We start from the raw sequence: 21,036 nt of genomic DNA on the forward strand, positions 1-21,036 counted from the left end.
ACTATTAGTGTGTCTCTATGCATTTTCTTCAACTGAATTAAAAAATTATCTCTGTGTATAATAATGCTTGTAAACAATAAAACTAATCAAAATTACATACACAAATATAATGTATGACTATTATAAAAGAATATGATGCATACAGAACAAAACCCCTCTCTCTTTTCCTTCGTGAAAGTGTGAAATGAAACGACTGAAATGGGTGAAATCGCATTCAAATCCGATTCATTAAGTGATAAGAGAGGTTTTGACAAAATTGCCCTTCATAGAAGGGTTAGCATTAACAAAATTTGGAGGGCATTTTTGTAAACCATCTCGGATAGTGACTATCCAATGGGCATCTGTGGCGTGCTCATGGACAATGCAAAATTTTTCAGATCCCAGATTTAATGATCCGAAATATGCCCATGGATTCTATTCATATGTTTAGATCCCGTCCATTAACGTTCGGATTCGGACGATCCATCGGACCGTCTGGATCCATTGACACCCCGTATATAACCCACCGCGAAAAAGACCCCTTTCATTTGAATCTACACACCCAACTAACCTTCGCGGCAAAAAAAAAGCACAAAAGAGAGGGTTTTGTGTTTGTTTATTGTGTGTTGAGGAAGTGGAAAGGCAAGAGAGCATGTGGGCTCTAATGGCATCTCCACCTCCCCTTTTCATTCCTCTTCTTCTTGTTTTTCTTCTCTCTATCAACAAAGAAGAAGAAGAAAAAATTAGGGTATCGAGTAGAGATGGTGAAAGAATCAGAGTATTACGATGTTCTCGAAGTCAGTCCTTCTGCAACAGAGGATGAGATTCGCAAAGCTTACTATCTCAAGGTTTTATTATTATTGAGGAAAAATTCCTTTAAGTTTCAGTCATTTTAGGGTTTTCTTTGGATCACTTTTTTTTTAGTATTATGAGTTTTTTGATAGATCTAATTTGAAATGCTTGATTGATGTTTTGTTGTTTTGGGTTTTTCTCTGTTTTGAGCATTTTTTTTTTTGGTATTAGGGTTTTTAGATATATCTAATTTGAATTGCTTGATTGGTGTTTTTGTTGTTTTGGGTTTTTATCTGGTTTGAGATTGAGATTCCTTATAGAATACCTTGATTCGTTGCTGATACTGGTGACTGTTTTTATTGATTTTTTTTTTTTGAAGTTTCAGTCATTTTAGGGATTTATCTGGATAATTTTTTGGTATTAGGGTTTTTAGATAGATCTAGTTTGAAATGCTTGATTGGTGCTTTTGTTGTTTTGGGTTTTGAGAATCCTTCTAGAATACCTTGATTAATTTCTGATTCTGGTGGCTGTTCCTGTTGAATGATTTAGTTTGTCTTTTTAGGGATTTCTTTGGATTATTTTTTGGTATTGTGTTTTTTAGATAGATCCAATTGGAAATGCTTGATTAGGATTTTCGTTGTTTTGGGTTTCTCTCTATTTTGAGATTGGGAGATTAATTGAACTCATGTGTCTATTTCAGTTTATTTAATTGACAGTTTTTCTTAGAATTCATGTGCATACCTTGCATACTTTTAAGTTTCTGAATATGCTTTTGATTGGGTTGCTTCCTTTAGGAACTTTTTTGTAAATGAGACCACTGTCAAATATAGACAAATCACTATTTATGCGGACATGCAAGAAGATTTTCATATCCAATATCATCATAGGAACTTGTTTGTAAATGAGAAACCGTCTAATATAGACAAATCGCTATTAGAATTTATGCGGACATGCAATAAGATTTCCATTTTCAATTCCGTGAATACATTGTCTCAGATTACTGTTCCATTCTATGTTTCTTGAGCTGACAAGCCTCTTAATTTTTTTTTATTTAACTATCTTTTTAATCTTATTGTTTGTTTTCCTATACCAAAGATCTTCTAAAATTTTTAGTCAATTTTTTTGGAAAACTATCGACAATGAAAATGGTCCTTCTGAATTTCTTTGGGTTCAGTACTTCTGTTCAAGATCACCTTGATGCGAGTTGGATTCTTTGAGACAAATCATCAAGTTTCTAACTGGTGACTAGTTTTATTGAATGTATTTTTTAGGTTTCGGTCATTTTAGGAATTTATTTGGACCACTTTTTTTGTATTAGGTTTTTTAGATAGATCTAATTGGAAATGCTTGATTAATGTTTTCGTTGTTTTGGATTTCTCTCTGTTTTTAGATTGAGAGATTGATTGAATTCACATGTCTTTATCAGTTTATTGAATTAATATTGCTGGCAGTTTTTCTTCGAATTCATTCGTGTATTTTGTATCCTTTTGCGTGTTTGGGCACTTTTTCAAGTTTCTGAATATGCTTTTGATTGGGTTGCTATCTTTAGGAACTTTATTTATTTTATTTTTTTGGAATTTATGTGGACATGCAATAATATGTTCATTTCCAATTCCAGGAATTTACATGGTCCTCAATTACTGTTCCATTCTGTGTTTCTTGAGCTGCCATATCTTCTATATTTTATTGAATTATATTTTTTAATGTTACTGTTTGTGTTTAGCTGTATCAAAGATAATCTGAAATTCATAGTCAATTTTTTGGACAGTTATCCATAGACAAAATGGTCCTTCAGAATTTCATTGGTTTGTGTTAAAGATCACTTTGATGCGAGTGGGATTCTTTCAGACGAATCATTGAGTTTCTTATAGAGCAGTTAAATCTTAAAAGTTTTATCCGATTACAAATTTTTTTAACTTCGCTGGATCAAATTGAAAATTGAAAAATAATATCAAATGCTAAATTGCTTAGTTGCCAGAGTAGGAAGCGAGTGTGAGAAGCGACACAGTAGGTGGAAGCGAGAAGCGACACAGCAGGCGGAAGCGAGAAGCGCCGGGTTTAGAAAAGAGAATATGCGGGATGTGAAAAGATCTAAAAACATAAGGAGGAAACATTTGGAAAGTGTCATTGAAAATGCGGGATGTGAAAAGATCTAAAATCATAATGAGGAAACACATAACCTGAAACCTTGCTCTTTGTTCCTCCTTCAAGCCTGGGCATGTTTGCACTTGGAGGCAACGGTTATAATTCAAACCAAGGCACTGCTTGGTTGTGTTCAAAGGCTTGTGCACAAGGAAGGCAAAGCAAAGGCAACTGGTAGGTGGTTTTGGCTCACATGGCAGCAAGGCATTGGCTTGCACATGCACATTGTGAAGACCACTTAAAGCAATTGTGCACACATCATGGCTGGATGGTTAGGCAACTTTTATGGCACATGTTCCAGTGCTCAATGATCTGGTGCCCACCGATCCAGCGCCTTCCTCTTCTAAGACTTATGATTTTCATGGGGGTCACATAGATCTGTCAATGTGAGTCGTGGATCATTTTCTACAGTGTGGGACTTCCCACAAGATAATAAGATAATGTAAGCATAATTGGCCATGTTAAGAAAACTTCAATAGCTCATGTTCTGCAATCCACTTCACATGATCCCATTCGCAGATCATTTTCAGTTCGGATCGCCAGAGATGATGTTCCAGAAAGATATTCACAAAGAGAGGGCCACAAGGTCCCTTTTTATGACAACTTATATGTATGCAACTATATTATAATGTGCGGATAATTCTACATGTATAATTACACATCCTTAGTAATATATAATGGAGCTGCTTGAACAATGGTTTGCTACATATTGCATACATGAGTTGCGACCCAAATAACCCCTATCATACCACGTAACAAGTGTCGTACCTCATTCCCGTTTTGGTACCATGCACCAGAGTAACAAGCGTTCCTAGTAACATCGGTTTAATTTATGGAGATACTGTGTATTGAGACATGGGATTCAATATATGAATCATATTGTGAGATTTCCGTTGTTCAATTCATCCATATCTGAGTTAAGTTCTAAGATCGGAAATTAGTATATATGCTCGTTTTGGTGCACGATCTTGATGTTATGAGTTTCTTCAATATAAATTGCTTTCTGAAGCTGTTGCATTTTTTAACATGTTTCGTAATGTTCTTTGAATATCATCATAGAATGTTTACTCCCTTTTTCTCTGAATTACACAGCAGTTTGATCCATTATATTGTCATTCATTTTATGAGCAGGCATTATGCATAGATATTTAGGGAAATAATATTTCTGCCCCCCTTCTCCAGCATTTCCACTACCTATTTGTCTTTTCCTAAAATTAGCTGCATTTCCACCTTCTTTTGTTTGTCTTTTCCTAAAAATAAGTTCATTTTTAGTCGAAGACAAAAGGGGTTGGAAATGCTGAAAAAGGGGTAGGCATATCATTTCCCAAATCTTTATTTATTTTACCTACTTTACTATGGGTTTTGGCAATTTAAGTTAGCCTATTCAATTAAGTCTGCTAATTCTTTGATTCTGGAGATTGGACATTTTTTCGAGGCAGTGGGTTTTATTTTTCATTTAGAGTAACTTGGGATTACTTCACACACTGGGATACAGTTGCTTTAGTAAATGATCAGTGTATATTTACAGCTTATAAATCCATGCTTCTGCATATAGAACAATGGATTTATTTACACATTTTAGTAGCTTAATATAAAAAACTTCTATTTTTCGTTTAGGCCTGAATCTGGTTTCTAGTGTTTATGGTTATAATGTAGACTAAATCATACTCATTGGGAATATTTTCTCTTTTTTGGTAAAGGCAAGACAGGTTCATCCTGATAAAAATCCAAATGACCCTCAGTCTGCTGAAAGATTTCAGGCAAGTCTAGTTTTCTTTATATGCGGAAATCTAGTATTCATCAAAGAGTGCTGCTATGGAGACCGAGAGTGTAACCTAACAAAACCCCACACACGAGATGGCATGGGAGCTGTAGTTTTGCCATTTTCATGGGAAAAAAGCCAAAAATCAAGGGAACGATTTCTAATGTGTTAAAAGAGGCTATTTGTCCTGTTCCACTCTCGGTCCCCAACTCAGTTACCATATCATTATTCTTCATCAAATAAGTGAGAAACTGCCGCATATCACAAATTCATGAAAAGGTTGCATTTCTCATTTCTACACATCAGAAGGATCCTTTTTTAATGATATGGAAACAATGATTCTATATCAGTAGACCCATGTATGGAAACAATGATTCTATATAGGTAGCCTTTAATGGATATATTTTATTGGGTGCATCAATTTTGGTTGATCTAATGTTTCATAGGCACATATATAGTGTGCAGTAGTTCTTGAATTATTCATCTCAATAGCTTTAGCAGGTATTGGGAGAAGCTTATCAGGTTTTAAGCGATCCAGTGCAAAGAGAGGCATATGATCGGAATGGAAAGTACTGCATATCAAGGTGAGCAGCTAATAATATCAAGCTCTAATTTTACATTGAACATCATTGTCTTCTCAATTACTTTTTTAAGCAAAAATCTTAACCTACCTGTTTAGACATAGTAAGAATTTGATGTTAAATACATGAAATATGCAACATGAATTTCACATGATAGATTTAATAATGAAGTGCAGTTTGTTGAATGCATCAATAGTTATTGCTCTATATGGTGTTAGATATATGCTTTAGCTATTAATGTAGATGATGATGAATTTATGCAAACCCAAATTCATTTTCTTCGAGCGACGGCTGTAACTATTGAATGCTCACAATGGAACTTATGATGATCCTCTATACAGATTTCATTATCACTTTCTTTCCAAAATGCAGTATACATTCTCATTTTTGTTACGAATCGTGGGGCAAGATAAAAGCAGAAACACATAAGCGGCAAATATCTTTGCTTTCTAAACTGAATGGTGCTCCTAGATGTTATACAGGATGGTTCAACGTAATGTCGTTCTTGAGTTGTCAATTCAGAAGTTTGAGGGGTGTTATTTAAGCCATTTTACTAAATCCAATGACACATGTAAAATTTAACTAAATTAGTTGAACGATGACTTTGTACTCCCAACCTTCTGCCTTCAAACTCAACATGTAAAAAATACTTGCATAGAGAGAGAACACCTTCATTCTTCAAGCTTCATTTTCAACATTTTGAGTCCGTTTTAATGTGATTGTGAAGCTCTCACTTGCCAAATCTTTGTTGGATTCCGCAAACAAGAAGCGTACCTCGATTTGTTGGACCGCGGGCGATCTGATAGTGGATGTGGATGTTCTTGAATCGTTAACCAATTCGATCAACTCCCTGTTCACCTTCAAGCCCATTGACGCTCTCTTCCAATTCCCAAAATCCAAAAATTGTACTGTATTGAAAGTGCCACGTAGTAGGATCTCTTTGGCTTTTATAGAAGATCCCTAAAACTCTGATCCCAGGGCTAGATCTGTAAATTTCCAATTTGTGATGGCCAAATTGGTCTACCTTTAATAGTGCTTCAATCACCAACTTAGCCATCATCAGTTTGTGCTCTTATAAATCCCCAGTGTGCACAACTGTCTAATAGTTTCCCAATCAAGTTTGTTAGAATAAGCCTATGGGTATTTCAGTAATTGTACTCTTCTCTTCAGTATATAAATAAACTAGTGAGGGGGAGACAGCACTAACTCACTTTTATCTTCTTTCAATTCTTCTCTCAACATGGAGAAGTTGGTAAGTTAACAAATTCCAAAGTTTCTACACATGCTCAATTCCTCTGCTAATACATTTACCTCATTTAAATATCAACATCCGTGTTCGCATTACGGACACACCCCATTGATCTTTTAAGGAAGTCATTATTTCCTTTGTAGTCATATTTTTAACAGATTCAATGTTTATCCAGCGATAATATGTTACATTGTAATTGTCCCTTGCATTTGATGTAAGTCGGGAGGACAATTTTTTTCTCTTTTTAAGAACATGTTGGGGGGACAATTATTGTCATTATTTCCCATAATTGTCGTCTTCAAGTACATAAACCAGCTTCGGCTTCCAACTCATCAAGTTAGAGCCATCTTATTTATAGTTTTTTAAAATAGCCATGATTAAATCAAAATAAATAATTCTGAAGAGGTATTACCCGATTTGGAGAGCTCCCACTATTCCACGGTGTGATCTGTCATTCCCAATACGGTTCCCGTGTATAAACTGAGCCGTACTGTGAAGTCCAGCTTGATCCGATGGTGGGGATCTTCTGATCTGAATTTTGGGAGCTTATAATATTCTGTGGTGTGATCTGATCCTTCTGATCTTATTGCCATGTCTAATCCGAGTTGCATTTCAAATTCCTGATCGATTCGATGGTGAATCTCACATGCTCAACGATCAAATTTGGAAAGCATTGAAGGTCCCATGGTAAGATCAGATGGTACGAATCTAATTCCCACCTTCAAATTAAGTCGTACGTGAATTCCGACTCAATCTCATAAAGTTTTCCCATTCGATCTAAATGAAGAGCAGATATTGATATTCGATCCAATCTCACCCTTGCATCAAGGGTCCAAATGCATTGATCGTGATGAGGCCGACAAATTCCCAGAAGAAATCGGAGCAAAAATCTGATCCAAAATGCCTCGGTTTTACCCCTCTGTATGATCGCGAGTTACGTTAAAAGTTTATCACCTTTTGCTCTTCCTTAGGATGGCCCTCGGGCTACCAAAAAAATCAACTTTCCTTTTGGATACAGTGGATCACCAGTACCTCAAAAACACTTTTCTTTTCTTTTTTTCACTTGATCTCTTCTTTTTGGTTGCCTTTTGTGATTCAATCCACAACAAACACGTCACTTCGCCTAATATGCAAGAAAAAAATTAGTTCAATTTGGTGTGCAGGTAGCCTATGGCAACCCAGGTTTAATACATTTGATCATCACTCGTTCTTGTTCATCATGCGTTCTTGTTCTAGAACTTTCTGAACTTGTCACTGAGTATGCATGGTCAATCCAAATTTAATACGTTTGATGGCCCATCAAAGCATGTTGGTAAGATAAAAAATGGGTAGTAAGTTGTGCTCCCAAACATTGCATTAGTCTGTTCTAAGACCGTCCATCGTTGGTTGTTGAATGCTTGAATTTTCAATTGGAAGGATTACTACGTGCAAACTGAATCTTTCTGTTAAGTTTTAGCAGAGCAATCTACTTTCAAGATGATTTACTTGTGTTAGCTGTGGTATAGCTGCCTTCATGGCAACTCTCTGCATACGTTGATTTTTTACTAGTGAAACATTTTCGTGCCTTAATATTTTCATATTTCTGCAGGGAGACCATGCTAGACCCCACTGCTGTCTTTGCCCTTGTTTTTGGAAGTGAACTATTTGAGGATTATATAGGACACCTTACTGTGGCATCGATGGCTTCTTCTGAGTTGGCGGCTAGTGACATTGAAAATCCTGAGAAACTGCATGAAAGGCTGAAGGTGAGTATGTTAGACATTTCATTTTATTCTTAAATATTTAATTCACACACACACACACACACACACACACACACACACACACACATTATGTATATCATTATGCCTGTTTAATTTTAGGCAAACTCGGTGTATTTATCTGTTCTTTTTTTTTTCTCAGAAATATCTTAGGTTTTATAATGGTCACCTTAGAAAACATAAAATGTCCACCTGATTAGCTGCAGCAAAACTTCCAATTGTTATTTTATGGATGCCTGGATCAATGATTGCTTCAATATATTGATAGCTTGATCCTTTAATATTTTCTACTATGTTGATTTGTCAATTTTTTTTAGTATACTATGATATATGCTTGTATTTATGTACATTTTATATATCTTGGTGTAAGGTTTTCATTCCATTAGATCCTCTCATTCCATTATAACTGTTTTGCTTTACATTATTTTCAAAGTCCTCTTTTTAGACTGACCATTTACTTTCATTCTTATTTTCAACTGCAATGAAGGCTGTCCAGAACGAAAGGGAAGAAAAACTTGCAAGGTCACTGAAAGATTTTCTTAACCAATATGTGCATGGTGACAAAGAGGGTTTCTTGTATCGTGCTGAATCTGAAGCGAGACGACTTTCCAATGCAGGTTAACTAAGTTAGTTACTGTCTTTTTAAATTAATGTACTATGTCAGTTTTTTCAAATATGCGGGTTCATTTTCTAGTGTCTCTATGCTCGAATATGTAGATGGTATGCTAGTGAATAATGTTGTCTCATTATTCCCATACACACCAATATGTGCATGGTGACAAAGAGTCCATTTTGTGCTATCTAGTTCCTGAGAGAGTTTCAGTTAGTCATTTCTTGTCTTTTGGGGCTCTTTTCCTAGTATTTGTGTTTCTTAGTGTTGTCCTGAACCTTCGACTCTTCCTTCTCGGTGTCAATTACCTAGCATATAGTCCTCCTGTTCTTGTTTAGGTGTTGTAGCATCTCTCCAAAGTTTGTAGGGTTGTTATGCACATCCGCTACTCAGTTTTAACCTATGGCTAATAAAGCCAACGTTCCATGTCAATGACCAGGTTGAGGACAACCCGAGGGGGCCTGGCAACAAAGCATGCAAGCTATGTTGGACTAGCACTCAAATACGTTAGCTAAGATGAGAGTCCCCCTAAGTTGCATTAGCGAGAATATTAGGCTTGGGACTTCTAAAAATGCCATGACTCCTAGGAATACGTGCCTACCCTATCCACTTGTGCTAGGCAAGGTGAGTAGTTGAGGGTTAGGTGTAGACGTCTCCTCTGAAGGCGGGTCAAAACACATTGAGAAATTTGAATCTTATGAGGAGTAAAGATGTTTCTATGACCGGCCCAAGCATCGTTTTGAGGATTGACTGATGCGGGCCTTAGAGTGCTCTAGAGACTAGTGAGTTAGAGGTGGATCATTCTGGATTCTCTGGTTGTAATTCGCAGGCAAAGATGATCATAACTTGCTCGGACAACACAACCCTTTGTTGCGGTGGAAGGATATTCTCGAAATGATCTTCCGGTCAACTCTCCACCCTATCAAGTGCAAAAAAGTAAAAAACACAGTGGGATCGGCAACACACGCTGCTGTTGTGCTTCCTGCCCACAAGGAAAGAAAGAAGAGCAAAAAGGTTCGAGCTGGTTCGAGCTTCGCCAACAGAGATGAAGTACAAAGCATGCCAAACAGATATCTTGCACTCCTTTCATCAAGATGTTGTTGGGGATTTTAAGGGTCACCTTGACCTTGATGAGTTCCTTGAGTGGGTAGACAAGATAGATCATTTCTTCGAGTTGGAAGAGTTCTCTGAGGATAAGAAAGTCAGATTTGTTTCCGTGAAACTAAAGGGTGCTACCTTGTTTATTTTAAACAAATCCAAGCCAGGAGAATTTAAGAAAGTCAGATTTGTTACCGTGAAACTAAAGGGTGCTACTTTGTTTATTTTAAACAAATACAAGCTAGGAGAATTCAAAGAGGCAAGGCCAAGATTGATAACTTGTCCAAAATGAAAAGTAAATACTTTTCATCTGACTTTAAGGCTGTTAACTAACCAACTTCTCCAATAGCTTAAGCTGTTAGAGAAAGGCGTTATTTTTCTTTTATACTTTAACACTCCCCTGCACGTGTGGCCCACTTGGCAAACACGTGGCACATGTGGTTCCACTTTGGGCTGACCATTGCATGTGGATTTTCACTATCCGGGAGGTTTGAACTCGAGACCTTTGGCTTTGATACCATGTTAACTTACCAACTTCTCCAAAAGCTTAAGCTTTTGGAGAAGGGCGTTATTTTTCTTTTATACTTTAACAAAGGCCACACTCTACTAAAGACTTTTGGGCCTTAATCCAGGAGCTAGATCCATGGGGGAATACAAGGAAGAGTTTCATCTCATGCCTTAGTTGAAGATGAGGAGCAAGCGGCATCTCAATATATTAACGGGCTGTCTTTTCAGCTCCAGAAGTCGGTCTCCCTTCACACTCTTCTCACTGGTGGATGATGCTTTTTGATTGGCACTTAAAGCCGATAAGATGACTTATCATTCTTAGAGAAGAGACAATGTAGAGGCCCCTCTAGTTCTGCCATTAGAGATCCCGTGGCTAGTCGTTCGAAACCTACTCTCCCCCCTATGAGCATTACCCCATGATCACCTATATGTGAGACAGACACGGTCGTGGACCTATAGGACCCAAACCACACAGTACTATCTTAAAATTGTTTCAAGTGTGGTGATCCAGGTCACCGATTATCTGATTGTTCATGTAAGACATTCAATCCTCAAACTAACTTGGTAGAACTCGTAGATGATGATGATAGAACTAGCCTTGTAGGAGAAAATAGCCCCCTTGATAGAAGTGCTCCACATGAGGGGATAGATGAGCAAGCTTGTGACGGGGAGCACAATGAAACCATACTTGATGGGGATCATGTGGGAATAATTTTTGTGATCCGTCGGATGTGCTATCCTCTAGGATCCCATGGACAGATGAGTTGTTGCAGAGCAGTATTTTCCATACCAGTTGCACTATAACTGAGAAACTCTGCACTATTATCATTAGTAGTGGAAGTATTGAGAATTTAGTGTCGCATACAATGATGATAAGTTGAAGCTGAAAACTAGGATATTAGCTCAGCCATATGGCATCACGTGGATCAAATATGAGTTTAGTCTCATTTAAAACATGAATGTCTTGTGACCTTTTCATTGGAAATGTTTAAAAAGGCTCAGTTTGGTGTGATGTCGCTCCAGTAGAGATGTGCCATATTTTATCGGGCCATCCTTGACAGCATGATCGTAGGGTACCTATGATGGTGAGAAGAGTGCATATTCCTTCATTAAAGATGGCAAGAAGATTAAATTAAACCCCATAAAGGATGCCCTTGGGCCATCGACGGATGTGTCGACATCTCTGGTTACAACGAATGAGGATCATCATATGTTCGAGGTCGCTTGCAAAAGGTCTACTTTTGAGTCTCTCAAGGACCAGTATCCTACAGTTCCATTCTCTGGTTCTATTGCGTTACATTTCGTTCAAGACGATTTCCCATTTTACTATTCTCCTTTCTGTGTTCTGAAGAATCTCTACATAACAGCTTTATCCCCTACACTTTAATTGAGCCCAATACAACGTGACTTGATCCACTGTAGGGCAAGTCAGTCCATTAGGAGTCAAATTCAAAACATTGTCATATAAACCACTTTTCTCAAGACATGCACATATCTAGTACAGATCATGGTTTTAAATTTCGACCAAAATCCAAAATTTAATATTGAATAAAATATTATTTTCTTTGTTGTACTGGATTTCGACCGAAATTTCGAAATTTCGGTCGAAACTCCGAAACCGGTACCGAAACTGAAATTTTAAACCATGGTACAGATTAAGAGATTTTGACGAGAACTATCCAAGGAACCAGAAATAGGTACCCAAATAGAGAAAGGTGGGTCAGGAGGAATATTCTTAGAACCATTAAAAAAATGAATATTCTTAGAAGAAAACTCTAAAAATCCAGTACACATGGGGTTCCAATCCAAGCCAAAAGTCCTCACAGATTGGAAGCCCCCAAGAGAGAATCAGGTTTCATTTCAAGAAAATGAAAAAGAAATTCACTAATTTCGTTAGTCCTCCCTTCTCCCTTTTTAGGTCACTAAAGATAAAGAAAAGAAGATCCAAAATAACTTTGTGAAATATGACAAGACCAAAACACCCCTTATTTAGACCCCTATTTAAAAAACCAATGTCTTTTTAAGTAAAATCCTGTACTAATAAAATATAAACTCTTGCACTACCAAACCACCAAGTTTTAATAAAAACCCTTTTAATCGTATGGTCCCCCCACATGTGTATCAATCTGCCCCAATTAAAGAACTTGTCCTTGAGATTGGCTGCTCCGTGATACTTGACTCCTTCCTCTGGTACCTCTTCATCACGGCTAATTGTCATGCGAGCCTTCTGAGTTTTTAGCTTTTTATTGGTGAGCACTGAGCACTGCTCCTTGCGCAATGTTGACTGTGACTAGATCACCTTCCTGAAATTCTTTATGTATCTATTCTCGTGCTTGTTCTTATATTTGGAGTTGCTTTGCTCCAATTTCTTGTGCAGCTGATCATGGACCTCCTAATACGTCTTAGTATGTCCTTGTATCCTCATTGCTTTTTCCTGTAATCGTCAATGGGACTAGATCAAGACGATTGTTCGGATTCCTCTCATAAACCACGTCAAAGGACTCTTCCTTGTAGAACTGTTGTGTGAGAACTTATATGTAAACTCTGCATGAGGTAGGGCTTGATCACACTGTTTCTTTGTACTTTCAACACTGCTCCTAAGAAGATTATAAAGGTTTGCTTATCCAACTTCGGTTTAATCATCTGTCTGTGATTTAGAATTCTGACCAGTATACATTTTGTATAATGTTTGATCTATTTGGATATGACAGGACTTTCTATTAGATGTTTACTAACATGTCTAGATTATCTGGACCTTTATATTTCAATGTTAGTTAATTTCTGGAGGACCTTTTGTTCTAGCAGGAGTACAGTTCTTAAGCTATTTTTCTACAACCATGATAAATAATGTTCATCCTACACACACACACACACACACACACACATATATATATATATCTATATATATCTATCTGTGAGTTTGTGTTTCTATGTATATACTTACTCGTGCTATAGCTAAAACATAAACAGCATGGCCTGGAGGTTGAAATAATGTAAATTAGGATTCCCTTGTTCTTTAATGCAGCTTTTGGAGTAGATATTTTGCACACCATTGGCTACATTTATGCAAGGCAGGCTGCGAAAGAACTAGGAAAGAAAATAATTTATTTAGGGGTGCCATTTTTGGCTGAATGGGTGCGGAATAAAGGACATTTCTGGAAGTCACAAATCACTGCAGCAAAAGGTATCTATGTGTATTTCTTCATAGCTGTTAAAGTATTGAGAACTTTTCGCAATAATGATCTAAACTAATTTTGTTGAAAAATTGGTTAGGTGCTTTCCAGTTATTGCAACTCCAAGAAGACATGCACCGACAATTTAAAATGGATGGTGGCAGTGCAGAAAATGATATTGAATCACATATACGTTTAAATAAGGACATGATGATGAGCTCACTATGGAAACTGAATGTAGTAGACATTGAAGTGACCCTTTTACATGTTTGTGAAATGGTACGTTCAAAATCCTCATTGACTTTAACATGCACAATTATATTGTAGTTGTTGATGCTAGAAAACACAGTTAGTCAACAGATGTATGTTCCAGCATCAATGGTATTTTTGCAGGGTTATATTCATAACATTGTCACTTATTCAGTATCAAGTATTCATAACATTGTCACTTATTCAGTATCAAGTATTCATAACATTGTCACTTATTCGCTATCAACTCAGGGGTTGTGCTACTGTGCCATGTCTAGCCTGAGTGTCCTGGGTGCTTTCACGTGTACTTAGCACTGTGCTTAATGACATCGTGTAGCCTTTCTTGTCCCGCATAAGTGCATTGTGTGCGTGCGTCCGGGCCTTGCGTTGCGACGAGCTAGCGTAAGGTCTCCTTGGGGGGCACCTCCCGCGGGAAAGGACAACGTTGGGTAACGGAAAAACAACTGGATGCTTCCAATAATTGTCTCTGTCCAAAGAAATAATGAAATGTCAAAGTACTCTATATGACAACTTGAAGAGAACCTATGCTTTTATTCCAGCTAATGTACAACTAATAGAGATATCTAGCGCTTGAAACACCAAATTACTGTGCTTGCTTTTTATGATAAAAACTTCTTGTGCCATCATCAAATTTTCTGTTCATTATCAAGTTCCACTATCATTATTTTTTGCACATTTTCTACATTTTCTGTCAATTTTCTACAATTTCCAGCAAGTTACTGGGTTTTTGACTGGTTTTGATCAGGATTTTTGTTCTTTTACTGTTCCTTAACTGTTCCGAACTGGTTTTGATCTTAATTGACCAATTTGAAGTAGGTCTACACTAGATCTACATCAACATGCCTTTTTTTTACTATGAAATGGATATTGTTCAGGTACTTCAAGAAGCCAATGTGAAGAAGGAAGAACTTAAAGCTCGTGCATTAGCCTTGAAAATTCTTGGAAAATTTTTTCAGGTATTTTATAAATTGTAGACATTATGATTTTGCCTTTTGATAAAATAAATCTTTTATTTGTGCTACTCTTTTTTTGAATGATTAAAACTTCATTAAAGAATGGGGACCGAGATGGTCAAGTACAAAAGATAAAAAGGAATGCGCCGGAAACAAATCTGACAAATACAAAACTAAATCAAGAAGGAAGAAAATCATATTGCTCATGAGCCTCCAACGAACCCCCCTTATGGCTAAACCATCTGTTGCAGTGTTGGACCTTCTAACATGATGATAACAGATAGATGAGGACCCAACAATATCATGAATTTCCTCAAAGTACTGAGCAAAGCGCCAAGGATAGTTTTTAGAGCCACCTAACCACCTAATAACATTGCTGGAGTCTCCCTCCACCTCCCCCTCGTTAAGGTCCTCTCCCACCAAGTGTTTAAGGCCAAAGAAAACTGTTGTCACTTACACCTCAGTAGAGTCAGCTACACCCAAAGGGCTAGCAAATACCAGTGTGCTACTATTGTGGTCTTTTATACCCAAGTATGATTTATCTTCCTCGCTTCTTTGTATTTTTACAAAATTTGGTATAAGCATGTTTTTGGAATAACTCTCTCTATTATGCAAGACTGATAGGGAAGAAACTAATTCTTGTAGCTTAGGTACCAAAGATGATGCAGAGCTAGGTGAGAGATTTCCTAACTTTTGGCTATGTGAAACTCACTCTAATATAGCCGATCTAGGGTTTGAACAAACTTCAAAATATATAACCAAATCTAACCTTTAAATCTCAGATTTAGAATTCTAGATTAAACCATAGTTTTAAAACTCCCCCGCGTCCGCATCGACTCCCCTGATGCGACTCCCTTTTTCCTTGGCTGCGTTCTGCATTGCGATGCATCCGCATTCCGCGTTTTGCCCTATATAGTCAATAAAAACTCCTTTGATTATCTCAAGTTATGACTGCACCAACCGAGTACTCAGCCGCGCCAACCACATTCTTGGCCACGTTCGCGCCGAGTCAACAAGGATTTTTCTATGGCTGCGTTCAGCGCCGCATTCATGTTTTTAAACACTGGATTAAACACAATCCATTGATTGAGATCATGGTTTATTTCCACTGGAACTGACACGGAACGATCAAAATCTTTCTGTTTCCATCCCCACCAAAATCGAAACTGAAATGATCGAAATGCATACCAAATTCATAATTATACCAGCAGTATACTGTATCAGTATGTGTTGTCTGATTATTTTTTTGAATGGTATATTATATCAGTATGTGTTGTCTGATTATTTTTTTGAATGGTATAATTATCTTTATATGAATTGCATGCTAAATGTTGTGCATGTATTATTTATAAATATTTATATGAATTATATGAGAAATTTAGTATGTACTAAATTTTCAGACATGTGTAACAGTGCATTTCACGTGGTATTCGATGTTTTTAAACCATTATGGAAGGTTGTCTTTCTTATATAGTGATTTCTAAGTGTGCATTTGTACTTATTTTAGCATTTCCTGAAGATTCGTCTTTAAATTCTATCATTTGCACATGTTCCCATGATTTTGGAGGATTTCCACTGAGATTTCCAACCGAAACCAAAGCATTTCCATTTCTGTAGCGACTAGAACCATAATCAAAACCGAGATTTTAAACCTTGGTTGAGATTAATCAATCCGACCATTGGAACCGAGATTAAAGTTTAGATCCCTTTTGACGATCCGATTTCAAAAGCAACATTCCATCTTAAAATCATACAGTTCCAAAAAATAGAGTGGTAAAGATGAGAGGAAAATGGTCGAAAATTACCTTCGAAAGATGAAAGAGAATGAAGATAGTAGTCTAGGGCATCACACCGCTGGATTGATCACGGAATTGCACCAAAGCCGGATGGAGAATCACTCATCCAAGTCTTGTGTAGAAGTTCTTTATCATAAGTGCTAACACAACTTGCTGTAGCCATAAACTTTACATCATATATATAGACCTTCACTTGGAATTCTATATTGTTCCTACAACTTAAGACACTCACATGGCCCTTTAGACACGCAACCCTGTACGCTAGAAACTCCTCCCTTCAAAAACCCAAGAAAATAACAAGCTCCTCTCTTCAGCAAAAAATATAAGAGACTAATCTTTAAGGAAAGAGACGTAGTACTTGTCTCGTCATTCTCATGATTTCTTTGAAGCTTTGGAGAGTCTGAATGTCATGAAAAACAAATTTGATGATTCTCACCTCTGTTGACGTATGCATTTCGAAATGTCTAAACACTAGAGAGTATCTGAATGATAATTAGTGTAAATGAATTTTTTTCTAGTATTTCATTGAGACTACATTTTACTTAGGCATTCTTGAACCTGCTTATGACTACACTCTATTTATGCATTATTGAACCGGCTTATCTCGTTCTTTGAATAGATCCATTCTTTGTTCATTTATGGTAATTAGAATCCTTTTCTCCCTAATTTCTGCTCTGAGGTGATGAAGAACTGAGGCACACATGTTACGTAACTAATGAAATACAAGCCTACAATACTTCTGTGACTTTTGCAGAGGAAGAAGTACACCCAACATGGTGGAACATCAAAAGCAAAAAATGCTGCCGATGTTAATGAAGATGGAAGCAGTTCTGATTGCAGTTCTGTTGAGGACTCACCAAGAGCGCTTCCATGTCGAACTCCTTTAATCACTCAGGCATGTTTGAAAGTTCTTTGAAGCTATCTTATCATATAAAGGATGCCTTTCATGGTTATCATACGTCATATGGATATCTTGTTTATCATTTTAATTCCTTCTAGGCATTAGATTTATTAATTTACAATTTTTTCTCATTAGGAGCAAGTATATCAGGCAGTAAAACATCAACAATTTTTAGTATTTCTTAATTTTTTGCCATATAATATTTGAGTTTTTGAAACATTTATTTTTAGCATATTTCTTGCTTCAAAGTAAAACAGTGTATATTTTCAAAGGAAATATTATTTCCTTATATTCTCCTAGGATTTGTGCAATGGTACTATTTGTTGATTTGTACTCCATGGTAGTCCTGGACTGCTTTTTGAGTATGAAACATACTTGTATTGGTAAGAGAAGTCGTCCGTCATTCATTCAAAAAAAAAAAAAAGTATTGTGTTTGTGCCAAGCAATCTCTCAAAGTCCAAACAAAATAACTGATGTGAATCAATTCCTAAGTTAAGGACTTCTCAACAGAAAATGAAAGGGGTGGTTATTTTCTTTGATTGAAACACATCACATCAGTTAAACATAAAACATTAGTTTTGTATGATTGGTAAGATCAATCCAATATGGGCAGTCCAAAGAAAAACCTTTAAAACGTTTCCAATTAGATCTACGACAATTTTCTCATTTTTTCTTTCTCAAACAAGAACCATAAAGTTCCAATCAAACTTCATAATAAAATAAAAAATTTATGTGATAAATGCCTATAAATGACGCTCTTTCTCATGGGGTACGGCTTGGTGATCAAAACGAACCCCAATTGTACAATTCTTGAAGTCAGCTATGTGGCCATACTACATCTGCTCAACTTCTTCACTCAATCAATTTCTCATTATGCAGATCTCATAGAATTGCTTATAATGTAGATCTCATAGAATTGATTAAGGTTCTGAAGTGAAGAAAATATGTAATGATGGGGAGAAAATGGGAATCTGATTAGTCACAACCAATCAGCTCATAATATATACTTTATTGATTTAATTGAAGCTTAAATTACAAGACAGCCCTTTAAACTGAAATTACAATACCAACCCTACATTAAATATGTACTATTTGCCATTATCAACAATTTTCAGTAATTTTCTCTCACACTTTAGTTCTACTCCAATAAAACTGCTATATAATTTCTGCATACAATCTCACTTTCTATTTTCTCATCCCTGTGTTTGGATTCCATGTGGGTTTGTTGTGCTTTATCTGTGCACGGGTTTATTGGTTCATAGTTGCAAAGTTCTTAGAAATCGGCAAATCAATCTGATATTTTACCACTTTAGCATACTATATCGATAAAGGAAAATATTTATTACTTTTGTTGATCACTTGGATATTGGGTGGTGGTAAATTGGATGCATTTCTGTAGGTTTTACAGACACCAGCTGCATTTATATCTGTTCTTTGATCCGGTTTTACGTACCAGCACAAACAAGTCAAGATTTGAGGCACTTAGACGCTGTACTTAGAATTCCAGGTTTCAAATAACCAAATGGCCTAAATGTTGCATTCTTCCACATTTCCTATTGCTGGTTTTGAGATTCCTAAGTTAAATTGTTCAACCATGAAAGTTTGCAATTTCAAAATGTCGTTATCGTGTTTGAAAAATATACTGTATCATATAAGACGGGGATATCCTCTTGAAATTTTAGAAATGAGATAATGCATTTGTACTGCTGCAGGGTATTGGAAGACTGTTCAGATGCCTTTGCAATCCAGCCTATGATGTGGATGATGGGGAGATAGCATACAAAAGAAAATGATGGCTAAGATGATCTTAATTTATATGGAGGAATGAAATTGAAATCACGTGAGATTGGACGGTATCTCTACATATTTAACTTTGAACATTCTAAGCTCTTGGTTTCTCATGCTTATCCAGGTTTAAGACAGAGATGCAAGAGATTTCTTCAGTAGAACACAACTATGTTCACCAGTTATTCATCTTTCATATTTTTAGAGAATGTGGTCGTTCCATTTTAAGGAATTTGTGTGCAAAGATCTGTAATAAGTTGTCATCCAGACGAGTACATCAAACTACATTTTCCTTTTTTTGGTTAGACAGAGAATTAGTCCTAGTAGCCATGATGGGTAATCTGAAAATACTTTCTTAATGCATTTGTTCATTATTGTACCTCTCCAAGAAAATAACTCTGGATTTTTTTTTTCTTTTTCTTTTGTTCTACATCAACATTGTCTCTTCTAGGAAAGAATGGTCGTGCCAAAACTCTCAAACACTTCAATGTTCCATTGCATTATTTGAGAAAAGCTCATTCTGATACACAGCAATGACCTGAGGTGGGTTCACTATGGATGGGCCACTACACAGGTCTTATAGAGAGAGGATTCAAATTTTTTTAATTGGTATCTGCTAGATTTTAGAGACAAATGAAAGCATGGTAAAGTTTAAAAATTTGAATTTGTATCTACTAGAATGCCAAGTTGAAGGCAATAAGATTTTTAAGATTTCAAATCTGGTTTCTGTTTTCATTGAAGTATGAATAAATCAGGGTGCTAAATGTGTTTATAAATTGAGGTTCTGAAGTCTAGCAATGCATAGAATAATTCAGTAGAACATGAAAAGTGAAAGAAGTGATTTTTATGGTAAATCTATATTCAGAGTTTCGAATTAAACAAAACATCAGTAGGGATATAATGATAAAACTGATTTTGTAATGAACTGAAATTCAGGTTGGTGGAATGAATAAAAAAACAAATATGCTAGCTGATGAGGAACTAGCTTTAAAAGAAAACACAACAAAACAGATCTAGGCTGGATTTGTCTTGTTTTAATTGGGGTTAAACTTTAAGATGGCAGATCTGGAGTTTAGGGATTTGCTAGGGACCATCGCAAAAGGCATTTCTTGGGGCCGGCCGTTGCACAAGAGAGCAGCCACGCAGGCTCACTTTTCAACAGATTTTGTCTTATTCATATGCGATGGTCCCTAGCAAATCCCTAAAATTAATTTGCTCATTCGATAAATTATACATAAAGAACGAGTATTTGATTCAACAGCGGCATCTTAAAATCTGTGCTGCCGTGGGATCAAATATCAAGGGCAGGATAATGACTACGAGCATGTCCACTCGTTCATATAATTTCCTTGCTGATTGAGATTTTTATCAGTCAATTAGAGAAACACAAGAAAAAAACGTAGTCCCATGCCAAAGAGCAAAGGACTTTTGCTTGTTTGGTTACACAAAAGCCGTGATGGCTTAAGGATTCTGCTTGTTTGGTTGCCAATGTAGCATTGAAATCCTTGGAGACTCCTAGGGATGTCTCGGGGTTAACCATTGCATGTCTTATGATGTGTCACCCTTGTCCCCTCCCAAGAATATCCAAGCCCAAAACCACTAAAAAAAGGTAGAACTTCGCTTAGATTTTTTTAGAATGATGCTTTTTCCTTCTTTCTATAATTGTAATCGCAGCCCC

General features: G+C 36.5%; 1 protein-coding gene across 4 annotated transcripts; it reads left to right on the forward strand.

Annotated features, from left to right (window-relative positions):
* Window positions 1–516: 516 nt before the first annotated feature.
* Window positions 517–19,772, forward strand: LOC143848617 (DNAJ heat shock N-terminal domain-containing protein). Of its 4 annotated transcripts, XR_013235429.1 has the most exons (11): window positions 517–827; window positions 4,614–4,673; window positions 5,177–5,259; window positions 8,094–8,250; window positions 8,753–8,882; window positions 13,506–13,664; window positions 13,754–13,932; window positions 14,799–14,879; window positions 17,427–17,567; window positions 18,973–19,080; window positions 19,286–19,772. XR_013235429.1 is itself a non-coding variant. In XM_077357596.1 (10 exons), the coding sequence occupies exons 1-10, from the start codon at window positions 741–743 to the stop codon at window positions 19,009–19,011; spliced, it is 1,116 nt and encodes a 371-aa protein (XP_077213711.1). In that variant the 5' UTR covers window positions 517–740; the 3' UTR covers window positions 19,012–19,772. The 4 variants fall into 4 exon arrangements, 3 of the variants coding, with proteins under 3 accessions (XP_077213711.1, XP_077213712.1, XP_077213710.1); XM_077357596.1 differs by having other exon boundaries at window positions 18,973–19,772; XM_077357595.1 differs by lacking the exon at window positions 18,973–19,080 and having other exon boundaries at window positions 518–827.
* The last annotated feature ends 1,264 nt before the right edge of the window (window positions 19,773–21,036 follow it).

The sequence above is a fragment of the Tasmannia lanceolata genome, unplaced genomic scaffold, assembly GCF_043159265.1.
Source record: "Tasmannia lanceolata isolate RefF3 unplaced genomic scaffold, GAP_Taslan_0.1 ptg000016l, whole genome shotgun sequence".
In the NCBI taxonomy this organism is placed as follows: Eukaryota; Viridiplantae; Streptophyta; class Magnoliopsida; order Canellales; family Winteraceae; genus Tasmannia; species Tasmannia lanceolata.